The sequence below is a fragment of the Saimiri boliviensis genome, chromosome 5, assembly GCF_048565385.1.
Source record: "Saimiri boliviensis isolate mSaiBol1 chromosome 5, mSaiBol1.pri, whole genome shotgun sequence".
Taxonomy (NCBI): Eukaryota; Metazoa; Chordata; class Mammalia; order Primates; family Cebidae; genus Saimiri; species Saimiri boliviensis.
The window spans coordinates 52,988,563-53,000,685 of record NC_133453.1 but is presented as its reverse complement, the minus strand read 5'-3'; the positions used below and the strand labels follow the sequence as shown (position 1 = coordinate 53,000,685).

Genomic DNA, 12,123 nt, shown 5'->3' with positions numbered 1-12,123 from the left:
AGAATATAGCTTTGTATAAAAATTCTATATAAAGGTTGAAAAAACGCTGACAGGAAGCCATATCTTAGCTATGAGTCTACTACTTAAAGTCTTAAAAAGGAAAGCTTAAATTCAATTTGGGAGGAAAATGGCTATTGAAATTTTTGAGTGTTTGCTCTTAAAATATCTACTTTGATTAAGGTCATCATTCTATTTCTTCCTTGCAACTAAATCATCAGAAAAACCATAAAAAGCCAATTTCCTGAACTGTGGGGTCTTACTATAGTTAAAAATAAACCTAATTAAAGATCCACAGGCATTGTAGTCTTGTTTGTTTATGTTATTTGCTCTAAGGATGTTACATGTTTCTTCTGCTTCCTCTAATACAGTATCACACCTGTTAAATAGGACATTAAAGTGACTACTCTTAATAAACTTTCAATGAGAAAGTATTAATGGGGAAGAGAAACAAGCCAATTTCCATTGTAAGGGGAGATAGCTGAGTGTTATTAAATATATGAATATGTTTTATTGGTTTATTCATAAGCATGATATAAGCAGTAAGGCAAATGTTTAGAATGTAACATTACACCTTTATATACCCATTAACACCAGATAAAGAACTAACTTTATACTCCTTAATGTGAATCAATTTAAAATATTTACAGAGCTTTTATAAAAAGTCGATCTGGTTCACATTAAATAATTTGGATTTAATTGTTTTCAACAAATCTTATTTGTTCATCTTATAGAGTATCTACGTTCAGGTGTTAAATATACTCTTCTGATGACTGGAGTCCCTAGTTTATGATCACACTGCACACTTTTGTCTAAGGGCACTAGGGATTAAATGAAAGTAATCCAAGCACTTGTCAAGCCACATTTATTTAACTAGTGAGAAATGCTAATAGGAAGATGTTGGCTGAAAAGTACATAAAAGGTGGGAGAGAAAAAAATACAAATATTAAGCTAAAGGCAGGCACTTGACCTAATATGGATAACAAGGAAACTAAGCCTGAGCAAATGATTTTAAGAAGTACATGACATAGTTGGATCAAAATGAATTTGGCAATTGTTTCTTCATGTTATGAGAGTGGGAAGAAGAGGCATTGAGACAAAAAGGGAGGGATTATAGTATTTCTTAAGATGAGAAATGAGTCATACTCAAACAGGGATTTTATCTCTAGAGATGAAGAAAAGGGACGGATATTAGAAATGTTGTGAGGAACCAAAGGATTTGGCAACTGCCTAGCTCAAAGATTTTGTATTATTGTAATTTTCCAATGTCAAAATTTTCTCAATTTTAGGACATGGCAGACAATCAAGGTTCTGTGTCCCTTTTGTTTACACAGAGTGTAACAGGAGTGTTAGGTATTACTTTAGATATTCCCTGGGCACTTTTTCTACACAAAAGGGCCAATTTGGGGATTTTGATCTAAAATGACTAATGTTCCTATTTGCACATGTATTTTTGAAAATGAGTGATTTAACAAATCAAATAATGAATATACTGAGTAGCTAATGAAGTGGAGCATGATGCTAAAAACTTTATCTTCCTTAGCTTATATTTCTCTTTCTGAGACCTATGTAGAGAACTTGCTTTAATTTCCCTTTAAGACAGACACAGGCTGGCACAGTGGCTCATGGCTGTACTCCCAGCAATTTGGGAGGCTGAACTAGGTGGATCACGAGGTCAAGAGATCGAGACCATCCTTGCCACCATAATGAAACCCTGACTCTACTAAAAACACAAGAATTAGCCATGTGTGGTGGCAAGCACCTGTAGTCCCACTACTTGGGAGGCTGAGGCAGGAGAATCGTTTGAACCTGGGAGTCCGAGGTTGCAGTGAGCCGAGATTCCACCACTGCTCTTCAGCCTGGCGACATGGCCAGAATCCATCTCAAACAAACAAACAAACAAACAAAAAAACACAGACTCCCAGATTCCTGAAGGTTGTCATTTCCCAAAATATCACAGCCAAGATGAAAAGTAGCATATTTGGTATTTAAACACCTTACTGCGTTTATTCTACACTGCTTCCTATTACAAAATATTTTACTAGTGAGTATGTTTTGAATATTTAAAATTTACTTTATAGAGTTATAATCTGTTTCTGTAGATACAGAGGTCTGCCTTTCCTATTTCATGCATGTTATTTAGCATATCGTTTATATCACTCTCATCTGTATTTAATTATTACATCTTACACAAGTAGCATTTAGGATTATCTAATTCAGGGTATATAAATTAAATTTATAGAGATATAGAATAACATCTTTGCATTATTTATCAAACAAATGATTTATCTATTTTTTGTAACTGCATTTTCTGTCTATACTTCTCATTGACTTCAGAAAAAGTTGCTCTTGTCTTCTGTATAGCAGAGTAATTATGGAAGTACCACTTAAAGGTATGAAATATAGCCTACAATGTATGAGAGCTCTATACCTCATTATAAATAAATAAATATGTAAAATAAATACCTGTGTTGAACTTGAAATATATTTTAATTAAAAACTAAACATTGAATTTTATTATATGCCAAGATGAAGAAGTAAAATATTACTTAAGTAAGAGTAAATAACATGTTACAATTTTTCATGATGTGTACATGATTTTGAATGTTCATTTGTTTTATAGGAATGGTTGTCATAGGTTATACCAACTGGTCTCATGTGTTCCCCATCTGAAGCTTTATGATAAGCTTTACAGTTATCAAGCATCTCTCAGCTGCTGTCTGGAGTTCTAAACTTTGTTCAGTTTTGCCAAAATCCTCCTACAGGTTAAACTATGTCCAGCAGATTAAAATATATAAGGAGCTAAGTCAGTAGAGTTCAAATTACTGAGTTGTAACACATTTGTATGCATAAGAAATATGTTACCAGTTTTCAAAATGCCTAAAACTTTCCAAGCAGGAAATGCATGAATAAAAATCTAAAAGTATTGAAGAGTACATGGTCATGTTATAAATCTGAGCATTCTCTTCTAAATTTCCTAACCCACTGAATTTCTTCCCTGTATAACTGAGAGTTTAATTTTTAAAATGCTTTGGTATTCACCATAAAATTGTTTCCACAGGCTACATTGCAAGACAGGCCAAAAAGAGAAAGAGGGAAACAAGATGATCCTATTTCTTATTTCCTTTTCGAGTGTATGTTCTATGAGCGTTGGGATTACCTAGCACTGTATCTAGGGAAAAGTTCAAACATAACGGGAGTCAAAAAGTATCTTAAAAGACTAGATGAATATCTTTTGAAATATTTTTAAGTGAGGCTGAATTTTCCCTACCTTTGAACTCCATTATGACCTGAGCTTTTGAGAAGGAGAGTCAAACCTATGAAAAGAGATTATATGGTTCTTTCCTGATGGAAATTTAAAATGGTTGTTCCTGGGGAATTTATGATTTTATCTTATTTAAACACATGTATAGATAGATAGTAAATATAAAATAATAGAAGGAATCAAATCAATTTCCATACCTCTCCATTAAAGAAGCAGAAAATGGTGGAGACCAAAAGACCCTGTAAAAGACAAATAGAATGATCTGAATCCAAATGGAAAGATACATGTATTTGTAAACAAATAGCTGTACAAGTAGTCAGAAGTAAAACCAAAGCTATATGTATATATAATACCAAACTTCTCAAGCTGCCTTCTTATCAAGAATGCCATACCTGGAAGTGCATATGGATGTGCATGATGTAGTCATATATCTCCTCTGCAATCTTTCCTTCAGGTCGCCATGGAAACAGCACAAATTCAATGCCAAGCAATGGCACTAAGATAAGAGTAGCTCTCACAGCTTTCATGTAGAGATTGGATTCCGCTTGGTGTGTAACTTTTAACTTGGTGATGAGAACACGTACGATATTTAACAAGAAGAAAAGATTCACCTAAAAAGAAAATAAAATGGCATCTGAAAATAATTTCATGTTTATTATTAAGAAATATTGTTCGAGTATCTCCAATTGTATAAATCTTAAAACATTTTTAATGTATAAGAATATTTTAAAGGATATGATTGCCTAAGATATGAATTTATATTTCTGGAATTGTGATTTATCCATTTAACAGGTACATCAATTTTAATAAACAAGTTTTAGAAAAGTAAAATTAAATTATGATAGAATTATTGTGGAACGTATTCAGTTAAGGAGTATTTCAGTGTTTTTCTGAGCTCATTTTTACATACAATAAAAAAATTCTGTGGTCTAAAAATGCTTTTGAACATTTTCATATCAAAGAAAATAAATGTTTATAGAAAAATGCTAATTTTTAAACCATTACTTCTTAATCATATCCAAAGTATATACTTTCCAAATGTATATTATACCATAATAATCATTTTCAACTTTTAAACCAAAAACTTTCCTGTTTCTCTTTGTAATAATAATAATATTTAAAACACCTCTCCAAAATGGTACTGTAATCCTCTTTTACTTATGAGGGAACTGAGTTATACAATTGAACAAACTAATATTCAACCCAGGTCATTGTAGAGCTAAAATAATTTGGCATTCTACAAATCCTCCTCTTGATTACTGCTGTAATGACATATATTCAATATTTTTGTGCCTTAACAACTTTACCAAAGACACAGTAGCTTCTTTGGATGGGAGACATAAACCTTTAACAATATAATGTTACTCAGCAAACAGAGTCCTACGAAACATATTTACTTCTCTTTCTCTGTCTGAATACAAGTTTATCTTTTTCTTATTTTCACCCAAGTCAGGGTTTATCACTTCCTTATTTTCACCCAAGTCAATATCTTTTACTTGTCTATTTTCTTTATGCCCATTCCTTATGCCTTCCATAGAGTCATGAATATTAATTCCAGAAGCACTCCATAGGGGCTAATTGCTATTCTGATTTCTTTTTCCTCACCCTTAGTTCTGGCACCTGCCTTTTGTGCAATAATCTTACATTTTCAAACTATTAATCAAATATCATTTATATCCATTTATTATTTCTCATTTATTATAGAAAGAATTGACAAATTGCATCCATTTGCTAAGTTGACACGTCATAAAAATAACTGGGCATAAAAATATTCTACTATTTTTAGAAAAGTTAGTGGAACATATGCTTCAAAATATACAGCTCACTATATTCCTAATGGAAACATATCTATAAAAAGCAATGTTTGCAGACACAGAAATGTGATGAAGACAGAAGCAGAATAAGCCATTTCAACAGGTGTGAGAATGAAACGTGATGAATCAACATGTCAGCTGTGATTCCACTCATCGTAGTATATTCCCTTCCTAAGCATCCATTGCTCTTTTTAAAAAGATAATAGTGCACTTTTATCTGCTTAATATAGAATATTTTATAATCTTAATATATTATATAATAATTTATAAAAACACAGTAGAAATGTAGCAATTTAGATCCCGATTATATAAAAATTTTTAAATGCAAAGTGCTTCTTCAAATGGCAAGTCTGATTTAAAATGTGAAATTAGAAACTAGAGTTGACAATGGAATTAATTATTCTATTATCTATTTTATAAATAATTGTCTTAGAGTGAATCAGATGCTATTTTCCATGCTATTTTTCAACAAAACATAGTTTTTGAAAATTATAATTCTCATCCTACTTCATTTTCTGTAAATGCTTCCATTTACTGTAAACAAAAATAGAAAAAGAATTTTAAATTTTAGAAGAACTATGTCTGAATTTCACTCACCCTACAGCAAAACTAGTTCAGTAGAAGAGAAGAAACCTTAAACTGGCATACTCATAAAGGATCTAGAACCAGAAATACCATTTGACCCAGCAATCACATTCTTGGGCATATATCCAAAGGATTATAAATCATTCTGCTATAAAGACACATCCACAAGTATGGTTATTACAGCACTATTCACAATAGCAAAGACTTGGAACCAACCCAAATGCCCATCAGTGATAGACTGGATAAAGAAAATGTGGCACATATACACCATGGAATACTATGTAGCCATAAAAATGATGAGTTCATGTCCTTTGCAGGGGCATGGATGAAGCTGGAAACCATCATTCTCAGCAAATTAACACAGGAACAGAAAACCAAGGACCACATGTTCTCATTCATAAGTGAGAGTTGAACAATGAGAACACATGGAAACATGGAGGGAAGGATCACACAGCAGGGCCTGTTGGGGGTTGAGGGAAAGGGAAGGGATAGCATTAGGAGAAATTCCTAATGCATATGGGGCTTAAAGCCCAGATGACAGGTTGATGGGTGCAGCAAACCACCATGGCATATGTATAGCTATGTAACATACTTGCATATTCTGCACATTTTTCCCAGAATTTCAAGTATAACCAAAAAAAATTAATAGCAGCTGTAACTAAAATATAATTTCCAAGGACTGTAATTGCATTATGATCTCTAATACTCTCTTAGACAAAGCATGCTAGTTTGCTAGTTTGTATTAATTTACATTCTCATTCAAATAATGTAATACACCTGTAATCCCCAGCACTTTTGGAAAACAAGGCAGATAGATCACTTGAGCCCAAGAGTTCAAGACCAGCATACACAACACAGTGAGACCCTGTTGGTAAATTTTTTTTTTTTTTAATTCGTCAAGCATGGTGGTGTATACCTATAGACTGAGCTTCTCAGGAGCCTGAGTTGGGAGGATCCCTCAAACCCAGGAGTTGTGGGCTGCAGTGGGCTATGATTGTTCTACTCCACTCCAGTCTGGGCAACAGAGCAAGACTTTGTCTCAATTAAAATAATAATAATAATGATAATAGTATAATAAAAGCATCTAATGTGACTTCTGTTTTCCTGCAACTACACTCAAATGTCTAATTGGTGCACTCACATTAAGTGATAATAATTATAAAGTAAAAGTTACATAAGTATTTTGGTTTTTCTTGTTTGCCATCTCACCCCCCTCCTTGCTAGATTCATCCTCTGTTCCTCTCTCTACTACAGGAGGCTGATGTCTGTGGACAGTATTACCCAGACTTCCTTGCCCTGTGACATCTGCTGCGTCTGGCTAATGGGGAAAACCAAAAGATAAGAGTATGGGAATAAAGATAAATTTGAGTATTTGTTTCTGCTGCTGCTTTTCTGCCAGGCTGTGGTTTTGCTAGTAGTTGTTTTTCTCTACTCAAGATCAAATCTCTTATTGGGTGACTCCTCCCAATGCTCAACCCACTGCACTAACACTCTTCTCTTTGGGTCTAGCTGTGATAACGGCATCCCACTGTTGGTCCCTAATAGCTCACCATCCCTCACTAATTAGTTCCTTTGCCTTTCCTGTCCGTACATCACATATGATACCTTCAGGAAACCCTATTCATTTAAGCACTGTGAGCATGCATGTCTGTCTGTGTCCACTGGAATCCTGAAGGATACCATAGGCCAGATGATTCAGAAATAAAGTTGAAATGTGAGCAATAATAAGGAAAGGAGAATGTATTACATACCAGTAAAGCAGCACAAATTGGACCATGGATAATGTAGAGGAGATGGGTATCAGAACTGATCCAGCAACTAGAGAAAACATAAAAACATTATGTTAAAAATTTTTATTTTGCTTTGTTCCAGCAGAAATAATAAAAAGAGATTTTCTTACTTGTCATTGTAATATAAGCTTCTAGCAATGGCATGTATACAAGCGGGAATCAGTGGAAATCCTGTAATACCAAAGAAAAAGAAAATAAATAGGATTTTTTTTCTACAGATCGTATTTCTAAAATATGTAACGAAATAGAAAAATTCAAAGATATTCCAGGAGCAAACAAAGTACTCACTATTTATTTGTTGAGTAAACATTATTTGTATAGTCAACAGTACACATTATAAAGTATTAGGTATTTACATTTTTATGTTTGTGTGTATATATTTATGTTTTCTTCTAATATAAGTCATAATTCATTTTAAATCAGTGTACTTCAGAGCTTAAGTCTGAAGATGTATTTCTTACGCCCCAAGGATTAGAAGAAATTCAGCATTCATGTACTTTCTGTGAGATGGAATGGCCAATGTTTGGCACATTATCAGATGCGGAAAAAGCTGAGAATCACAAGAACTTCCACTATCAGAGAGATTACTAATAGAAATCCATTATTTGAAGAACAGAAGAAGAAAAACAGAAATTAATTTATGTACCAAAAATTTGGCATGCTTGGTACATTCTAAATTAGCTCTTCTGAATGTAAAATTAGGCAAAACTTTATAAAGGTAATCAAAATACAGTAAAATTGTGTGTGTGTGTGTATACACACACACACACACATATATATGTATATCTATTTCTCTTTAGATATAGATGATAGCTTAGATAGATATGTGATAGGTAGACAGGGAGAGAGAGAGAGAGAGAGAGAGAGAGAGAGAGAAATAGGATAGGTAAATAGATGATAATAGATAAGTACAACTTCAGTTTTGTTTCTGGAAACTAGTCCTGTTAATTTCTTCACTTCATATTTTGTATTATTCCAGTTATTTTTAACATGTCAGAAGTATAACACTGTTTGCTTTGTGAAAAATACCACATCAGGAGATTGTATGGAAAAAAATAAACCTTTTGTTTGCCTTTTATGCAATTACTAGTCCCTCTACTCTTATCATAAAATGACAATTTTTTAAAACAAATAGTTTTAGAATGAAACTTCAAAGATGTAAACGCAATACTTTAATTGTACACATGGCAAAAATGAATATTCAGAACAGTACAAAGACTAAATCCCTAATTTATGATGCTACTTCTATTGTTTTAGTCACTACATATTCAGCAGAGATACACTATTCATTGGCATATTCAATAGAAAAAAAGACACTATTATATGTTGACTTGCGACTACTGAAAACAATGGATGAGTCAGTGATACTTTGCCTAAAATATTACAATTTACAAAAATAGGCAAAAATTAATCACCTGATATTCTTTAAAAATGATTGTTCATTGGTATATTTGTATTACAAAGGAACCTGGCATCCTCCAGAGGCTTTTTTAATCCATTGAATCAGCAGGTATGTATAATGGCACTTACCCCACCCAAGAAAATAATACCACATCAAGTGTTGCTTTTCTGCAAAAACGGCCACCACAATGAGTGTGTGTAGGTAAATGCCTTCACAGAGCATCCAAAAGTAATTACAGCCCATCAAGTAAAGATGAATGAACTGGGACACCTTGCAACTAACCTATGAGAAAACAAAACAAAACAATATACTTGTTTATGAATTCACATGTAAAACAAGAGTCTGGTTTAGCTCAGGGAACATGGAACTTTGTCTCCTCTACACAAAATCCTGTATGTTAATAACTAGGATTTGTGGAATGCCAGTCTTCATACTCATCTCATGATGTTTATAGCCATAGACTCCAAATATTTATAATGGTATATCTTTCAGAAAAAATGTATAAGTTCTAAATCTACTTTATTTAGTGAATGTGTATTTTCTGAATGTGTTTTTGTTATGTAATTATAAGCTTAAAAGTTTCACACATAAATAACTTTACACTTACAGTGACATCATCATGAATCCCTTGACTATTGCATTCTGTTGGAAGTAATAGTAATTTTAAAACTAATTAATTCATTAAAAGTGTTCAAATACTTGAAAAGTTTTGCATATTACATACTACCCGTGCAAATGCTTATTAAATAATAATCTAATATGTCCATAGGTTATCCCGTCCAAATATGGGGTTTGAGGGCTTTTGCATAAGTAAAAACAGGACAAAATTATGGTTTTCCTTCCTCTTTTCCTGAGGTCTCCACTTTTGCTTCTCTACTTTTAAAGAGGCAGGAAGAGACACATTCAAATTGGGGTTAAAAACACACACACACACACACACACACACACACACACACACAAAGGAGTAAGAGAGAGAGTTTACTTGCTTAAAGAGGAGAAAACAATTAGAGCTCTCCCAGAAATACATGGCCCGTTACTCCTATTGGCTCCAGTTTCTAGTCTGGTAATGAATAAATGTTTAATGGCAATTATCATTATTTTAGAAATGGTTTTTTTAACCAAAATTAAAATTGAAAAGAAAATGCACTGATTGTTAATATTGGCTTATCACAGAATGGTGGTAATGGTATTTGCATAGGAGTTGGCCTAAAAATATTTTTACATATATTGTTTTATTTAATTCTTTCAGTAGTCCTATGAGGTATACATTCTCATTAGCCATATATTTTATAGATAAAAAACTTAGGACCAGAGAATTTAAATGATTTTCCAACATTTATACATCAATCAAGTCTACAACCTGAACATAATCTTATAATTCCAATTTTGTTTTATTATACACAATGCCTCCTAACTAAAGGATATTTGTAAAACCTATTTATTCATTAAATGTATCTATAGTATATATAACATTTAATTTTGTATAATGTACCTTATTTGAATAAGTAAATTTTAATCTGTGTTTTAAAAATATGGCCTGTAAGGTGACAATTTATAAATGTTTATTGAGACTGAACACTGTAGTTCTTTTAAAAATATTATGCTATGAAGTTTAAGCTTATGTAGGATATGTACTATTCATTCTTTTACTGGTTTCATTGACTTTTTAAAGTCAGCCTAATACCAAAAATGCAATTTGTTTAAATTTTCCATGTGCATATACCATTTTATTTAACCACACAGAGTTCATTGCTTTGAGTTTTTCATTGGATTGAATAAATATTATGTAGCAATAAACTGTTATGTCCCATAGCAGCAGGACTCTACAGTTATAAAATGAAGTGAAGATATATGCACATGTATTATTTATGCATGTATTATTTATTATTTAGTTGAAGCAAAGAAATATATTACACTTTTTGATGTTTACTCTTTATGTCTTGGGGAATATTGAGAATACTCTAGGGGTATATACTACTCTGTAGAGTATATGTAGCTATATTCTAATCTAGAAAGGCAAATATTTCTCAATATTCCCCAAGACATAAAGGCTTGAAAATATACATAAGAGTCAGACTTGAGAATATACATACATGTGTACTTAATTATACACATCATGCATATGTCTACCCGTGTTCCCCCTTTCCTGTCAGGCCCTGGAACCAAGGGCACAAGCTTGTTTTACTTACAGGATTTGTGGCTACCAAGGCCTGGTTGTTGGCCACTGCAGTGAGGTGAATGATTGTTACAACCGAGTTACAAACAAAGGAGAAGAACAGATTTTTGTGTAAGGTAATCCTTTGGCAACTTAGGCTCCTGGAAAGCAAGAAAAACAAGTGTGTTGACATAATGAAATTTTTATATTAATCATTATTCAAATGAGATACATTCCCAACTCATAGCAGCTGCTCCACTTTTGAAAGAATTTTTTTTCTCCCTAAGATCCACTCATTATGAAATCTTAATTAGGGAAAACATGTAAGTACTTAAACCTAGAGACAAATGAGTTGCTTCAACAGAAGTAGATATACACAGGGACAGAAAATTTGCTTGTACAAGACCTCTATATGACTTTCTGTCTTAATTTCTGAACACAATGAATAGTTTAATTCATTTAGCAAACATTGATATTTAGTAAAGTTAGATAAATGATCAAAACTTAGGCAGCTAATTAATTTGAACACAGTATTTGCTGTCAGATTCTCATGTGGATAATTCTTTTTTCATTACACCATATATATTATTCGGTTTAAATATATGTTTTGTTGTGATAATGGTGATACACAGACCGATCTGGAAAAAAATAACAATGTATTCAGAATAAATGAATTGATAAAAATGTATACTTAGCAACCAATGAGATTTGCTCAACTTTACTGAATTTTTCAAATTTTTCAAAAAGGTAAAAATAGGACCACCTTTTACTAGAGTTCCTCTTATATAAAACAAGAGTTTACTGTATGTAGTTTGCATAGAAGTAGACTTTAAGAATAAACGTCATTAATGATAAGTGGTGTCACTCTTAGATTGAATCCATCTCGACTCTAAGAAGATTGTGCACATATGACTACCTGCACTACCTCCTGCATAAAACATTTACTCAAAGGCTTATTATGGATAAAGTTGTAAAATAATACCATGGGATCCACTAGAACCTGAATACTTAATGTCAAGTGTGAACTCATATGAAGGAACACCTGAGGAATTATTTCACGACAGAGGTGTAAAATTTCATGATGTGTGTTTTTTTAAAAAATATGCAATTAATAT

At 32.5% G+C, this 12,123-nt stretch overlaps 1 protein-coding gene across 3 annotated transcripts in view; it reads right to left on the bottom strand.

Moving 5' to 3' along the window:
- CALCRL (calcitonin receptor like receptor) overlaps positions 1–12,123 on the bottom strand; it is a 106,102-nt gene that overhangs the window by 5,103 nt on the left and 88,876 nt on the right. For all 3 annotated transcript variants that reach the window (XM_074399373.1, XM_010351591.3, XM_074399374.1), the window contains 6 exons: positions 11,043–11,169; positions 8,982–9,135; positions 7,562–7,622; positions 7,413–7,479; positions 3,655–3,873; positions 3,460–3,501 (listed from right to left, as the gene is read on the bottom strand). In XM_074399373.1, coding sequence (XP_074255474.1) covers positions 3,460–3,501; positions 3,655–3,873; positions 7,413–7,479; positions 7,562–7,622; positions 8,982–9,135; positions 11,043–11,169 — 670 coding nt within the window. The remainder of the gene's footprint in view (positions 1–3,459; positions 3,502–3,654; positions 3,874–7,412; positions 7,480–7,561; positions 7,623–8,981; positions 9,136–11,042; positions 11,170–12,123) is intronic.